Source organism: Crocodylus porosus, unplaced genomic scaffold (assembly GCF_001723895.1).
Source record: "Crocodylus porosus isolate Cpor-Errol unplaced genomic scaffold, CroPor_comp1, whole genome shotgun sequence".
Taxonomy (NCBI): Eukaryota; Metazoa; Chordata; order Crocodylia; family Crocodylidae; genus Crocodylus; species Crocodylus porosus.
In genome coordinates, this window is record NW_017728886.1 from 181,745,041 (window position 1) to 181,762,565 (window position 17,525).

General features: G+C 40.6%; 1 protein-coding gene across 6 annotated transcripts in view; it reads right to left on the bottom strand.

Annotated features, from left to right (window-relative positions):
• PTPRM (protein tyrosine phosphatase, receptor type M) overlaps nucleotides 1-17,525 on the bottom strand; it is a 728,011-nt gene that overhangs the window by 419,797 nt on the left and 290,689 nt on the right. For all 6 annotated transcript variants that reach the window (XM_019546207.1, XM_019546215.1, XM_019546231.1 and 3 more), the window contains exon 6: nucleotides 7,681-7,855. In XM_019546207.1, the coding sequence (XP_019401752.1) occupies nucleotides 7,681-7,855 (175 nt within the window). The remainder of the gene's footprint in view (nucleotides 1-7,680; nucleotides 7,856-17,525) is intronic.

A 17,525-nucleotide genomic window follows, 5' to 3' on the forward strand; every position in this document is an offset into this window, starting at 1 on the left:
CCTTGACAACCACCCTTTAATATTTTTCTTAAGTCTAGCCATGGCCTCAAAATTATTTTGCCCTCAATTTTAGAATAAATTCTTTGTTCCACAGGTCTAAAATGGTTCAATTCTATTCAAGGTATTAAATCTCCCATTTGAGAAAATGCAGAAATAAGCCACCAACAGCACAGATGGCTGCCCTTCCATGCCCTTACTTAAAAACCTAACAAAACTCCTCCTAACCAGTCTGACACCTGGGTTTACCTTGTTTGAACTCAATAAGCAGTTTGATCTCTGTAATAATCTGATGTCTGCTCAGACAGGCTTGTTCTGTTCTTTTAAATCTAATCTATGTTGGATATGACCACGATTAGAAAAGTTCAACCCATCAACTGTATGGAGAAGTCTAATTTACTTCAACAAATACATTTAATCAATTCTGCCCTACTATTTTCCTTTTGTTCAATGTTTGATTACTTTTATGTCATCTATTAAAAAAAGAACTGCTTTTTTTTTTTTTTTTTTTACAGTAAGTGAGTGAGTGTGATCTGACAAGTCCAATTTCACATCTTCCATTGGATAGAGATAAAGTGACATTTCAATCCAATTCTCTGACAAATACAGATGAGGATATTGTGTTGTTTGAACACACAGAATGACAAATCACCATCTCTATTCAGTCTTTCCCATCAGAATAAGCAGTTACATAAATTGAAAAGTTTCACTTTACTATTAATTTAAATGAAGTGGTCAATACTGTATTTCACTTTTATATAACAGGATATTTAAGAAACTAACAGCAATTTTGAAATAAAACCATTTCATGTGCAATGATCACATAGTTGACCACGTCACTTCTTTACATACTTGTAAACAATGGGTGCAGTAGATAATGCCACCATCAGTGCTCCCACTGCTGTGTAGTTTCCCACTTTGTCACAGACATATGGCATGTGCAGCCATTTTACCATTAGTTTCTGAAACACCCTCATAAAAAGTGCGAGGCATCACAAACAACACTATGAAAATCATTTTTCCTCTCAATCTTTGAAGCCCACACTAATTATTCAATGCCAGGTGTTTTGGGTGTTAAGCTTAGCAATATCACATTTACAATTCTTTGGGATCCTATGACCCCAGCTGACTTCCTGCCCTTTGGCGGGGGGCTGGACTTGATGATCTTCCGAGGTCCCTTCCAGCCCTAATGTCTACGAAATCTATGAAATTTGGGAATAACAGATAGCTCTCTGCCTTTTTCATGGACTCTACTGGCTTTGTAATAGTCAACCTTGCTCAGCTACAGAACCTTGCTCAGTTTAAGGTAACGATGCTAGGAATCTTCCTGCCTAAATTTAAGCATAATCACGGGGGGGTTATGTTTCCTTGGGTTATATCTCTACAGCCTGCTGGAGATGGGAGTCTTTCAACTGACTTCAACAAGTCTTGCTTCTGGCCCCCCAGAACATTTAGCATAGTGCCAGATGCGACACAGAGAGGTTTACTCATGTATGCAAAGTAGAATCCGCATGTAATAAATTCCAGTGAGTGAAATTCCATCAATAGTGAATTAGAAAGGAAGAGTTTCAATCCATATTACCATGTAAACTTCATATAGGCCCTACTTATGGAGGAACCTGCATTTGTACTTCCACAAGTTGTATGGCTACACAACAAAGTAAAGACCTTCAGTGGGTTTAGGCTGCTTTATAATTAGTCAAATCAAGGTAGACCAAGAAACACAATTAAGAGAAGCAGAAGCAAAGGAAGGGGTAACAGGTGAGGAAATCTGACAGGCAAAAAAAAATTTAAAATGTAGGTGAAAGATCATCTAGACAAGGTAGGTCAGCTCTGGCTCACACAGAGCTTAGTGGTCTGGTACCAGTTTGATCTAGTCTGACCACAGAAATAATTTTATTCCTGGGACAGAAATAGATGCGTTCCTTGACAACAAGCAGGGCATGTCCAATGGCCATATCAGACAGAATTTAAATTAATGTCAATGATGAAAAGTCTATTAGGCAAATTTCTATACACGCTAGCACTATTTAGTAGGCTTTTGAAGTTGGGGCCAGAATTGAGCACAAAAATCTAGGTCCACCTCAAAAAAAATTGCTCTTCAAGACTTTCACTCTGGTTCTTGTTGAACTGCCCATTTGCAGGTCAACTAAGATGCTTGGTTCTTTGAAACCCATGTAGGATGTTCTTTCCCCTGATGGACTGGCCACCTGTTAGTGTCTTAGAATTTATTATATTTTACACTGATGTTTTTTTATTCCAACCATTTTAAAAGATGGTTCTGATGAACAGCTAACTGCTTTTAATCAGTGGTTTGATATGCCTAACCTATATTATCTTATCATTCATCTACTATTTGTATTTCAATATTAAAATTACCATTAAAATAGACTTAAATCTGTTTCCTTAGAGTATTTGATTTTGGCTGGATAGGTTTTTTTCAAGCTTTCATTGGTCCCTAGGGCACCAATGACGATCAACAAAAAGCAAGGTGACTGTAGATCATGCTGTGAAATGCATCCTTGCTTAATTTAGGTAGTTTACATGACAAAAGCAGAGAGTACTTAGAGGAATTATTTTCATTGTTACTATTTTAGTGAAGGCAAAGTTTTTTTAGCATCTCAGATCTGAGACACTCAAGGAAGAATGTCTTGCTCTCAAAAGCTTGTCTAACTTTATTCCAGCTACACAGTTGGTAGAATAAAATGTATCACTCTAAGAAATACTTGCATAATTTCTGGACCATCACAACTACATCATTCATACACAAAGGAAGAGTCACTGGGCATGTCTACACATCTCTGTATGGTGATGTGTCTATGGAGCCATCCTTTAGTACTTCCTTATGGGGGATTACTGCACCATGCGCACAGCATGCAGTTAGATTTCACCACTACAGTGGTGTAGCTGGCAAACATGTGTAGACCCATGTGATTGCTATGTCACAACAGTGCACTGTACGGCAACGTAGCAAATCACTTAATTGCTGTAAGGCAATATGTAGATGCACCCACTATTACCCTATTTTCTCCTTTTATCTGCACTCAACAGGTAATAAACATTTTCCACCTTTTACAACCTATTTCAGATGTTAGCTTATTGATTAATACATATTTTTCCCCCTATTATTTAGGTCAAGCTGTGTCTGCTTCTCCCCAAGACCTGAGGAGTTTTATATCCAAAAAGTTTGTCAAACCTCCCTCCCAACTATCCAACTGATACATTACCAAGAAAAGAAATTTAAAAAACCACCCCAAAAACCCCATTACCCTTGCCTGTTATGTGTTTCATAGTTTATAGGGTCGGAAGGGACCTGAGCAGATCATCAACTCTGACCTCCTGCCCCCACAGGAAAGAGTACTGGGGTCAAATGACCCTAGCAAGGTGTTTGTCTAGCCTCCTCTTAAAGACCCCCAGGGTAGGAGCCAGCATGACTTCGCTTGGAAGTTGGTTCCAGATCCTAGCTGCCCTGACAGTGAAGTAGTGCCTCCCGATATCTAGTCTGAATCTACCCTCTGCCAGCTTGTGACCATTATTTCTAGTCACTCCTGGTAGTGCTCGGAGAAACAGGGACTCCCCCAATGCCTGCTGGTCCCCTCTGACTAGTTTATAACAGGTCACTAGATCCCCCCTCAGCCTTCTCCTGGATGCTGAACAGGTTCAAGTCCCTTAGCCTCACCTTGTAGGGCCTGCCCGTTGCCCCCTGATCATGCAAGTGGCCCTCCTCTAGACCCTCTCCATGTTGTCCACATCCCTCCTGAAGTGTGGCACCCAGAATTGGACGCAGTACTCCAACTGTGGCCTGACCAATGTCACATAGAGGAGGAGTATCACCTCCTTGGACCTGTGGATGCATGACAAGGTGCGGTTGGCCTTCCTGACTGCATCCCCACACTGCCTGGACCATCACAGGTAGGACAACATTCCAAACCCACTACAACTTTACTTAAGTCACAGATTCAGTAACCAGAATAAAATGTTCACTAAATGCTAAACTCAAAGGGTATGCAGTTTTTAAAGCTTATGAACACTGACTCTCCTGTCAGTCCTAGAAATGTAATTCAACAGTAACTCCATGAAAGTCAGCCAAGTTACACCACTGTAAATGAGAAGAGAATTAGGCTCATTGTTTCCACAGAAGTGTGGGGAGTAATTACACCACTATGTCTACCTATACTATTATTAAGCCATCAGTAATTCCCAAGCATACTAAGCACTACAGTACAGGTAAATGTACATTTTTTCTGGTTTATTGATAGTAATGGAACAAAAATAGAAATATCTGAACAGAAATCAATTAATTTTCTCTGAATTCTGCTGCATAATATAGCAGAAAGCAGCTGAACACATTACAAAAAGCATTTTTTAGTATTAGACCATCAATAACAAAGTATATTTACAAATGATCCCTTTATAATGCCTTTTCAGTATAGACTTATAAGGTTTTACAGCACATTATTCAGCATGGGCTTTTTGGTTTAGTAGGATGACCTGGTCTCATTAAAGCAAGGGATCAAGCAACAGTTATTACCATGATTACTCCATCATGCTGCAACTGGCTAGTGGGATTAGGGGCAACTGTCAGGCTACTCAGTGTAAATTTTCTGGAGAATCTGGGTAGATGCAAATGCTAATGATATGCTAAACAATTTCAGCTATAGCAGACCAAAAACAGTGGCAACATATTAAAACATCTCAAATAAGGTGGTGTATTAGGAAATACTTTTGGGGAATGTCTATTGACCTCTTCCTAGTCCTTTTAGAACATCTCCGTCTGTTATCACTGCTAGAGTCAATTATATCTTCCTGTACACTCCCTCCTTTCCCTGAGTTTCTACTGAACTATGTTCCCACAGTTTCCTCTTACCTTACTGACTCAACTTTCAAAATTTCCTTTAAGGCTCTATATCTCCACCTACCTCCTCCCTTCATTGGAATCTCATGCACTTCCATTCATGGCTACCTCCTTGTTTCCCTCTACTACATGCTCTCAAGTGTGGGCTCACTCAAACGCACATGTTCAGATATTTCTTATGATACTGACCTCTTCCCTTAGATTCTTTCCTTTTTTAATCTGTAGAGTCAAATGATCTGTGATTGACTACAAATTTTGTATTAATACTTCTGTGTCAACTGCATTCATGTTGTTATAATGTTGACTCAGTTTATCTCATTATTTTATGCACAGAGATTGAAGGGTTAAGTGCAGGGCTGGCTACATGCAGGAGATGACAAAGTGGAGCTTTAGCATCAACAGAGTCCTGAAGAAGTTTGTTGACATACCCAGGGCAGCCCCTGGGCTCCTGGTCTAAGCACAGCTTCCCACCCAGTCACTCCAGAGGCTGCTGCCATTAGAGTCTCTGGGCTCCCATTTCCTCCCTTCTCTTGCTTCTGCTGCCTGTCCCTGCCCCAGGGGCAGGAGAGAATGGCATGGTCCATCAAGCTGAAGAAGTCCGCAGCCAGGCAGCTACATAAGGATGAGACCCAGGAACCCTTCTCCTGTTTGTGTTGGGGAAAGACAGGGGATTTCCTTCCTCGCCTCATGTTCCCTGCTGCCCGAATTTCAGGATGCATTCTGACAGGGTAGGGGTATCCCTGCTCATGTGAGTGGGTGGAGTTGGGGGGAGTGGAATTTCTCCTGTGCTTTCTGCTACTGGGTAGAGGGAATAAATCTGGGGTGCAGATCTATTCTATGCTGGGGTAGGTATTTCCTTCTATTCTTTTCAGATAACGTTACACTAAGATGGAGCAATATACCCTGGAATGCTAGAACATCATCAGATAGCTTCCATGCAATGTATTCCTTGGTACACATGCAAATTAAAGCTGGGTAGAAACCAGCTATAAAGGCAGTACACATTTTCAAGCTCCAACTTCATAGCTGGTTGGACATTTTTATGGCGTGATTGGTACTCTGTATATGTAGCTGGTCTGTTAACTGCACAAAGAACCAGTTAGTTGTGTAATAGCTGTAACATGTACAGAGCCCTAATTCCATCTCATCTTTTCTCCTAATCTTTTTCTTTATATTCCCTTCATAATCCTTTTTTCATACAAACCCCTGCATCTCCCACAGCTTCTGATCATAGCCATAGAGATCTCTTACCTTTCAAATCTCTCCTTAAAGCATAATTTCTCTATATGGATTTAAGAAACAAGGTGTTTGCTTTGGTCTCCAATGTTGTCCTCTACCCAATTTGTTGTCCCTCTGTTCATACTGTATTTCTTTGAATAAAGGTCTTCAGGTAACCTCAGTATAATTCCAAGTAGGTTTACAGCAGTATACAAAGGTAGGAGGAGGATAACTATACATTCTAGATCAATTAAATAGTAAGTCTCTCTACCTAGCCCAATATATCTGCAATCTGAGCTGTGCAGGCTGTGGATATTCAGAGGAATATTTCCATTATTCCAAAAAGGAACACTTCCACTCAGGGGAAGTGTTAGCCCTCTGCTTAAGGATAAAATTTAAAAGCCCTGAGCAGAAGCTGCAGAGCATTATTTAATTTAATTTTCTTTGTCCTGATAGTGGACAAAGATCCACATCTCTCTTCTTCGTCCCCACCAGGTGCCATGTGGCCCACTGCATTGGATCCCAAAAGAAGAGAAGGAAAAACCCTGCTTAGAATAGTGATGTTGTTTTCTAAAAATTGGTATTATGGACAAGGAAAATTTCTCTTCCAGAACTTCCAAGTAGGTCCTAACCACCAAATATTGGGTTCGTTAGGGAGAAAGTCTTTATTTCCCTGTCAAAGATGACACCATTAATATTGGAGGAAGATAAAATAAGTCTTCAGCCTGATGGTATCACACCAGGGTGTTGTGATACAATTGGGTGGTATGGAAGGATGTAAAACCTAATATTCCCAGTCAACTAAATATCAATCATATAGCAGTTGACCCAGCTCCATTTCAGCTCCACTTCAGGAAGTACATATTCCCCATAAACAGCCTCTGACCAAGACAAAGACAGGAATAACTGACTTTGGAAAGGGCAAGTTGTGAACAGAAAATATGGCTATGATAGATTATTTGGCTAAATACCTGTCTGTGGGCTACCTTCCATGCCTGACTGTCAAACAGCTCTCCCAAGATCCAACTTGTCTTTCTTTGAAAATCTTACTAACATATTCACTTAAAAACCCAGTAAAAAATAAGACATAATCAAAGTATATTTAAATACATTTAAAGCAATATAATAATATTTGTACTGTTTTCTGTAACAAACTGAACATTTTATGTGCATTCTGTTTACATTTTAAAAATTTCCTGATGTTTATAGAACCTCCCATATTCAGAATATATGTATTTAAGTGTTCTCCTTTATCTGTAAATAATTCTCTCTTAAACCACAGTAAATATATTTTTAGAATGCAATCTCCACGAGGGAGATGAGTTGCCAAGAACGTATTTATATCTCTTTTGAAAAAAAACATGTAAGTGCACATTTATGAATATACATTATATATTTAAATAGTATTTTTATTGTACAAACAGAAGGTGCATTTAATGCCTCCTCACAAGGGTCTTTCCCATAATCCTTTTGCTAGAGATATACATACAAGAGGTCATTTTATTACACTCCCTTCTGACTTCAGTGGGTGATAGGTGACAATTATTAATTAACTGCATGGTATTATTTTATGTATTAAATATGTACATGCATATTATATTCGAAAGTACCTTTGACTACCAGTTCTGCATAGTTGGATACTCCCACTCCTCCTTCTGTGCAAATCATGCAGCGGTAATTGCCAGCATCCCGTCTTGTGGCATTCACCACATTAAAAGAAGCTACAAATCGACGAATGTTAGACACCTTAATTTCCTTCAAAGGTGCATCTCTTACACTCATTCCCTAGGAAAAAAATAAAAGTACATTTATTGTTTAAATAAAAATTTAGAAAAAATAACTTTATTTCTATGGAGTCTTCAAGTCTAGCTTTGTTTCTTCAAGCTAAAGGGAAAGTGATGGGGGAGGAGGGAAAAGCATAAATCCATACCGTAAAATTTACTGATATTTCCAGTGTTAAGAGTTTTATTCCATCTTACTAAGTAAAAACATTCATCATCAGTGGGCGACTATTCATCTGGAACAGCTGGCAGAGCTCTTCTCAACTCGTTTAACTGATGCACACATTTAAGAGCAATTTGGCATTTATTTGCTTGGTTTAATTTTTATTCAAATATCAAAGGATTTCCATTTTTGTTAAAGGGACAACACAACTAAGTATGACTAACATTTCATGAGCTGGTTAGCCATATTAGTCTGAAGACAGACAGAAGGTAAAGCAGGGGAAAACCTTAGAGACTAACTAGGTCAGACAGACATGAGTTCTTGTGGGCAGCCACCTAACCTGACACTAGAAAAAGGACTGGCAGAAAGAGAGGGTGTTTATAAAGATGAGAAAGGGAACTGATTTCAAATTCATAATGCCATTCATTCATTTACTTAGGGATCACCCCACCTGTCCGGTGTAGAGAGCAGAGGGACACTGCAAACAGGTGATGGTATAGATGACATTGGTGGTGAAAGAGGTGAGTGAACCCCAATCCTCCCACTCAGGGGAGGGGGTACTGCTAAGAGAGGTAAAGAGTGGTTTGATAGGATCAACTGAGATGAACAAGACAATTAACACCTTGAGGCACTGGGGTTCATTGAACTCTTCCTCCACCAATGTCACATACATCTGCTGTCCACATTGGACAGATAGGATAATCTCTACATGAATGAATGAATAGATACTGATTCAAAATCAATTAAAAAAAAAACCCCAACAAAAGCCCATGGCAGAACACTTTAACTGTTCTGGTTATTCCACTGATGACCTCGGAGTAGGCGTCTTCAAACAAAAGAATTCTAGAACCAACCTAAATGTGAAATTGCAGAACAAGAAATCTTCCACTGACTGGACTGTGTTAAACATAGTGTTAACACGGATGATAGATTCTTATCTGATTACCTGAACTAGCAGTTAACTCCAGTGTCCCTCAAGGTCTTAACTGCTTTGGTTCATCTCAATTGATCATACCAACTCATTTTTTCTCTTAGCAGCGTCTCTTTCCCCTGTCCCTTTCTCTTCTCTATAAAACATCTCTTTCTGCCAGTTCTCTTTTAACATGTGATGAAGTAGGCTGCTGCCTAAAAAAGCTCACATCTTTCTGAACTAGGAAGTCTCTAAGGTGCCACCTTGTCTTTCTTCTGCCATAAGTAGATTTCAGGACTGATTGTGGAAAAAACTACATTTATTATACTTGTAATAAACCAGCAGGGAATCTTCAAGAACCTTTAGTGACTGGGAATTTTTCAGCACAAGATTACTGTTGTTGGAAAAAGTGAATTCATCAACATCTAGAAGTGATAATAAAAAAGTATCTGTTTTGAGAAAAATGTAGCATTGTCAAGAAATCTCTCTCTCACCGCTGAAAAATTCAGAAGAAACTCTGAGGACAGGCTTGCAGAGTTTCAAGCTCCCAAAGCCATTTTTTTCTGCACATAGGTATATATAATTTAAATAGTATTCGTTCACATTTTTGTTACATTCTTCTGCCCTTATTTTAGAAGGCAGGGTAAGGCCCTGTTTACTTATTTTAGAAGGAAGAGGCATGCCCTGCTTAACTGGTACAAACTGTCCAAAAGAGCTGGTTGATTCTGTTGGTTTTTCTATGCTAGGAATTTTTAGTTTGTACTGCAGAATTTAAGACATATTAAGAAAATGCTGATCTCAGTTTGTTAATTTAGTTGTCAACATATTGAAAGTAAGTTCAAAATGCTGTTTATAGCCACAGAAAGCCACAAATAATGGACACATTAAATTGGATTTTGTACATAATTCACAAAACCAAAGTCAATGTTAATCACACAATTCATGCCAAAGTAGTAGGATATTAAACAGTAAATAACGCTTTTTGTTATTTAATAAGTACAGTAATGTATAGTCACTTCCCTTTCAAACATAAATTTTTGTAATAGCCTGCTTATTTAATAAATGATACTTTGTAAAATCCCTGAAGCAGAAAACAGTGTTGAATCAGAAAACAGTCTCCACAAGAGGAGAGTGGGGGTATCTTGTGGCTGCCTACAACTTTATCAGGGGCCACCAGCAGGGACTCGGGGAAAGTCTATTCACTAGGGCCCCCCTTGGAGTCACCAGGAACAATGGCCACAAGCTGAGGGATGATAGGTTTAGATTAGATATTAGGAAGAACTACTTCACTGCAAGGGTGGCCAGAGCCTGCAATAGGCTTCCCAGAGAGGTGGTGCTCTCACCTTCCCTGGAAATCTTCAAGAGGAGACTAGATAGGCACCTGGCTGGGGTCTTATGACCCCTGCCACCCCCAGTGCTCCTTCCTGCCCATGGCAGGGGGTCAGACTAGATGATTTGTCTAGGTCCCTTCCAAATCACTGATTTTATGAGTCTATGAACTTTGTTCAAAGTCCCTTTTTTTGAGCATACTTGACCCCCTTTCTACTTGCTTTCTCTACTAGAAAGAGATTAATCAGTTACAGTAAAAAGATGTTGAAAATTTCTTATTAAACCACCATTTTAGTCCCTTGGTCAATCACAGTTGTGATGTCATTCTAGCAGAGAGACAAAGCATCTAGCTGATCTGACCAATTAAGATTTATGAAAATTAATAGCTTTTGAGAGCAATACCCATGTCATTTTTAAAACAGGAGCCACTTAGGCCTCACTATTAAATTTACTTAGCAACCATATCTCCCACTGATATGGAATTCTATTTAAACACAGCATCTATATATTACTTATATAAATATTACACACACTCACACAAACTTTCTAACTAAAAAGCAAATATGAAAATGTAACTTCGTTACAAAACAGAGGCAACTAAAAGATCACATCTTGTGAATGGCATGTGGTTCTTAAATTGTAGAGTAACAATGGAAGTAAAACAGGTAGTATAGTCAGGGTATACTTAAACTACAGAGTGCCAGATAGCATACCTGAGTTTGTTTCAGTAATGAAAGTAGTCTGTCTATAGCAGCATGAAGCTCAGTATGGGATAGTTTACCCATCTGAGAATCAGGGTAAATTAGACCACATGGACCTCAGTAGGGTTGTGCGAAGCTTTGGTAGCTGATTCAATCTGGCAGAGATTTGGCCCGATTCGGCAGCAGAATCTCCGAATAGGAATCAAATCAGGAAACCCTTTAATCTTTTTTAATTGAATCAGAACCCTTCAGATAGATTTGGAGAGATTTGATGATTCGGACATAGATAGAGTTTTTTCTACATATCTCAAGGTACCAGGTGGCTTATGAATGCTGAGATGATAGGGTGGATGGTTTATCCCACGGGAGCATGCAGGGGTCCCCAATGCGCTTGGTGGTGGACCCGGAAGTGGACCAGAAGCATTTCTGGTCCACCGTGGAGTATGCAGGGGACACCCCACCCCCGGCTCAGAGATTAGTGCCTCCTGGGTCTGGGGATGTGCCCAGGGTCCCTCCAGGGCTGATCATCAAGCTGGCAGGCTTTGGGGGGCGGGGTCCCCTGTGCACTTGGCGGTGAACCTGGAAGTAGATTGGAAATACTTTGGCTCTCCTGTGAGATGCTCCATCCGCCCCACCATCTCAGCATTCATGAGCCACGCCTGGTACCTCAATGTATGTAGGAAAAACATTTAAAGCTGTGTCTATGGCCAAATCGCTGATTCTCTGAATCAGCATCGAATCTTCAGATTTGGCTGAATCAAATCAGGACAGTGATCCGAATCAATGAATCCAATCACTATCTCCTGATTCAGGCTGAATCCAAATCAAATACAGCTGGTTTCCCGCACCCCTAGAGCTCAGTACATCCCTGCTCTTCTGCCTGCAATACCCAAATTGTCTGGTTCAAACACTAGCTCAGGTATGTCTAAGCTATGCTGCAGTCTTCAGGGTACACGTACACTTAAAGTTCCAGTCCATCTTGAATTTAAAAATATTGTGTCTGTTTCCAAAAGAACTGCAACACTATTAAAACATATGTAAAATTAGTTCTAGCCAACACAGGCACATTCTACACACTCATTAATGCTTTCTTAATAAAGTACTAATTAAATGCACAGTACCTAGAATTACCATGCAGTAGTGCCGGCACACAGTTATTTAGTGACGCTTACTGCACTTTAGGCTAATAACACTGAGCAGTAGGCTATTAGCACATTTTTTGCCATGACACACTACTGAGCAGTAAGCATCTCATGTAGACACACGCACAGTGCAGTTTCTCCATGACATAACAATATGATCAATTTGACCTGCAGGAGAAACAGTGAAGACAGGGCAACTCTAATCTTGCAGGAAAACAACAGATTATATTTACTCCCTGACCTGTAGATACCAGGAGTAGAAAAGAAATAGAAAGTTTTGTGACAGTGCAGAAGAGAGGGAAGAGGTCATAAGAAACTCTCAACCTCTCTCCTTTCCCCCTCCTAACGGAACAAGACACAGTCATACTTCCTGTGTGGTGGAGCTCCTCCTAATCTACCTGACAGTGCACTGGAACAGTGAGAGTCAGTGATATGACTTTGACCTGTATTTGCACATATCAATCTGGGGAGGTGGCTAGGCACACAAGAGAAGGCTAGGGCAGTGGTGTCCAACCTTTTTCCTTGGCAGCCAGGATGGGCAGTGCCCAGTTCAGCCAGGGGCCACATGTGGCCATTGGCCCTGATCCTGCAGCTGAAGCAGGTGCAGTGGGGCCCCATCCAGCCATGTGGAGGCTGCAGGGGGGATTTTGGCCTGATCCAGCCTCATGGGGGAAAGGGCATGGCCCAGCCCCCATCCAGCCCTGCAGGGAGAAGGGGTTGTGGCCCAGCCCTAATCCAACCTTGTAGGGAGAAGGGAGCAAGGCCTGCCTCCATTCAACCGAACAAGTGTGAAAGGAGCGTGTCCTAGTCCCAAGTCCAAGCCAGTGGTGTGGAGAGAAGGGGGTGTGGCCTGGTTCAGATCTGGCTGTGGAGAATGGGGAAATCTGGCAGTGGGAAACAGTGGCCATTGCTCCCCCACCACCAAATTTCCCAACATATGGGGAGCCTCACTGGCCAGATGCAAAGGCTCTACAGGAAGCACTTGGCCCGTGGGCTGCACATTAAGCACCTCCGGGCTAGACCATGTAAAGGAATGGTACATATTAAATAGGATCTGGTGAAGGGTTTGTACCTATAGACCCAAAAGACATTCTTTGATTTCTCTCTACGGTGATGAAGCTCAGCCTAGAAGTTTAAACACAGTATACTGGTGGCCATCCGCAAAGGACATTGTTCCAAGATGAGTACCAAAGAGTACATTTTTCACCTCTTCTTTCCATGCACATGTGGAACAAGAAACTGGAACAATCTATCCATTATGAGACATTATATGATCCTTTAAACCCCCTATCAATTTACTCATACATGTCACTATGCCTAATTTCAAATAACCTGAAATAGGAAACATGGTGCATCAAGCATGGGAAGCTCCAGCCTTACAGTACATACCAGTGATCTATGTAACAGTAGTACCGACTGCAATTATAAATACTGTCTTTTCTTCCATACAACAATGTAATACGCACCTTGTTTTGAAAAAGGAAAAAAGACTTTTCCATGTAGTAAGCAACTGAGTAGCAGCAGCTAGGGAGCTGAGCCTATTTCCTGTGGACCATTGCAAATTTTACTTTTGGTTTTATCACATAAAAGGCAGAACCGGATCTTATTGTATTTTTCACATCTAATGCACACTCAGATTTCCAGTGGATGTTTTCTGGGGGAAAGTTACATTTGTATGTGAGAAAATAAGGTACATAATATCCTATCTTTTTGTTACATAGACAAATGTGCATGAGCTCAAATAGCATTCAGCTTGGCTCTAGAGATGATCTTGCACATTTTCAGCTCCTCCAGGAATTCCAACTTAAAATCTAGCAAACAGGTTATTACTTATTTGCCCCCCAGTCACAGAATGAATTCCTTTAGTGCAATCTTTACAACAAACAGTCAAAAAAACTACCAAATATTATTAAAATATTAATAACTATTAATCTTAACTGACAATTTAAAACCATTTTTTCTAATTAAAGGGGTCTAGAGCTGATTTACCCATTTAGTCAGATTGGCAAATCTAAAATGGTCAGAAAAGAACCCATTAAGATTAATTTTTGCAGTAGATCTCAAAACAAACATGTCTACAAAATGAACAGATTTTATTTTTTTGCCTTCTTGAAAAATCATTTTTAAAGAAAACGTAGTGTCAGGGTATGGTACCAGACTGGTAGCTCAAGGAACAGCATTCCTGTTTTCCACACAAAAATACAGTTCAGAAAGAGAAAACTTTTCCTCCCCTCCCCTCAGCTTTGACCCAGCAGGGTCCATAGCTGATGTAGAAAGGACCAGTAATGAATGAAAGCATAAAATAAATTAAATAGGAGTGGGGGGCTGGCAGCACCTCACCAAAAATATCCAGCCTTCTTAGGTTACAAGGAATTTGAGACAAGTGGTTAGCTATGTTAGCCTAAAGTCAGGCAAAAGGCAGAGTACACTTTTACAATGAATCTGGTCATAATCCAAGGCATGAGGTGATGCAAAATAGATAAAAAAATAAGATTCTAATGGATGCAGAAGATCTCTTTTCAAACAGTTGTCCAGAGAGTGTTTAAAAAATAGCAACCAGAAAGTGGATCAGTGACAAGGTTTTAACTAGTGAGTCACTTACTAGAACAAAGTTTTCTCTTAAACCAATTAGCCAGCATATGTTAATATTTGTGGCAGTGGGGGAAAAACCCTAACTTTATATATACACAGAGGTTGCAAACCCAAATTACTTACTCCAACATGAATTCGTAAAGGCAATTTGAAGTATTTTAAACTGCCGAGAGTGTTTCATTTTGGGCAAGCTAAAATAAGAAGAAATAGGCTGATGGTTATTTAAATAAGACTTACAGTCTCCTTTATGGAATGAGCTAACTAATTCTTTTAAATGAACAGCAATTTACCAGCAAAGAGATATATATTAAACCTTTGAGAAATACATTTAGCAAAAAGCGAAGCAGTAATTTAAGGAGACTGAAATTCTAAGATGTTAGCTTTAGCACTTTAACTAAATTAATCAGTTTCAAGGCATTTTTGAACTCTTCTGCCAGCGCAGGCTTAAAAGGGAACCTAGGTCAGTCATCCTTCCTGTTCACACAGGTGGATTAAGCAAATTTTCATTTATTTAATAAAAGAAAGTCTGTGTTATCCTCCATTCAAATATGCACATTTATAAAATGATTATTAGTCATACCACTGGGATCACTAGTAATATCATGAGTGGCAGAAGTAATTTGGTTTAAAACATGTATATAATCTAAATCAAACAGTAATTTCATACCTCAACAAAATTGCCCGGTAGAGTTCATATTATCATACTAATAATTAACATAGTTGGACCTATGTCTGAATTTCTAGAACTGCCTTCATACCCAAAGCAACTATTCTTCAAAATAGATTAGAAGAAGCAGAGGTTCTGTGATTATCCTACATATCCTGTGGACCATTGCAAATTTTACTTTTGGTTTTATCACATAAAAGGCAGAACCGGATCAAAACCCCTTGGAAATAAGAATAGCTCAGCAATATAAGAAACATGAACAATTAGGAAATATCGTGCTAAAGACATGCTTTTGGCTTTTTGGTAAAAAAAACAAAAAACACAAATGTAGCAGCAGCCCTATATGATTCTAGCAGACAGAGTACATACCTTATTACCATTTCTGATGTTGAAAAAACAAGTCTACTTATAAATCTATTCGGCTAATCAAATAAAATTCATAAGCAGACAACCGCAGATGTCAGAGCAGGCTTTTTTTAGATATAAAATACTTTAAGTTTCACCTACCTACTTATTAAAAATTATGAGAGCTGGGATTACTGCCTTGTAAGAAAGCAATCATGAAATATAAATGATTTAAGCATTTTCCACTTAGGAGCTCTACGTACAACTATTTCCTGAAAGGGTTTGGGCAACAATGTTCTCTTCCATTTGCCTGCCTCTTCCATCCACATACATCATTCTAGTTCACAACTTCTTCACATAGAAAGCGTTAACCATGAACGACTCGTGCCCCCGGCAGCTGGGGGGGGGCATGGCAGCAGCAGGAGCCTGGCGGTGGGAGCTCGGTGGCTGTAAGTGGGGTGCTCCCGCAAATACCGCTGGTGCTGGCGGCGGTGAGGGCGGAGGGTGGCGAGTGCTGACCAATGGTTGTAGGGGCAGAACTGCCACGCTCAGGGGGTGCATGTGCACCTGCGTGCACCCCATATGCATCGCCCCTGGTGTTAACCTTGTGGAAAGAGACGAGCAATGGGCTAAGGCCACTCCAACCATTTACTGCATTGTAACACACTGGAGTCACCTCTGCCAATCTCACGTTTCAAAGCCATGAGGGTAGCAGGCCCAACAAAACAGTGCTATTGGCGGGGAAGTGAGACAAAAGGGGGTAGTACAAGAGTGATAAGATAAATAAAAAATATGGAACATGCTGCTAACAAACACTTTGAGAGACAACCCACTTCACTGCCTCCAGTAACTGTTTTTTAAAAGACTGCTGTCCAAATACACTTTACTGTAGCAGGTACCTGTATACCTGAAACAATTCAGGCTGCAGATTTTTTCCCTAACAATACCTGAACAGTACTCATGCACTTTGTCCCTTCTTATGCACTGTACTCAGGACAAAGAACAGTGCTTACTGCATTGGGGAGCGGGGTGGTGAAGGAGCACAGAGGGACGTGCCTTTGAGCAGGAAGGGAAGATTTTCACATGGCTTTGGGACTTAAAAAGTCCCCAGAGGATCCCATGGAGTTGTGAAACTTAAAGAAGGGTGCAGCCATGCCTCTGTGCCCCCTCTAGATCCACCCCTGGTTGAAGTTTTATGTGGTGCAGACCAGAGGAAACCTGGAGGACTCATCAAAGTCCAAGTAAAAAAGGGAAGCAGCAAAAATAAGAGAAGTGCTGAAAGAGTCCGGTGAGGAGTGAGAGGAAAAGCAAGGGCAACACTAGACCCCTGCCAAACCAGACGGGACAACTGACAACCAACACCCAGGAAAAAGCCAACTTGATAAATGGGTACTTTCCATCGGTCTTTCACCAGTGCCATGGGACGCCCCTGCCCATTACAGGACAGGGAGGCCCAGGTGTGGGAGATTCCTTACCCTCCATCAATGCTGACCTTGTGAAGGAACACCTTAAGGGGCTGGATAATACCTTCAAGTCAGCCAGCCCTTACAGCTTACACCCCGAGGGTACTCAAGGAGCTGGTGAGCATCATAGTTCAGCCCCTGGCATGGATCTTTGAGAACTCCTGGCACTCTGGTGAAGTGGCCAAAGACTGGAAGAAGGCCAATGTGGTGCCTATCTTCAAGAAAGGGAGAAAAGTGGATCTGGCAAACTACAGGCCCACCAGCCTGACCTCTATCCTGGGGAAGGTCTTAGAAAAGATTATCAAAGAGGCCATTCTTAACAGACTGGCTGATGGTAACCTCCTGAGGGATAGCCAGCACAG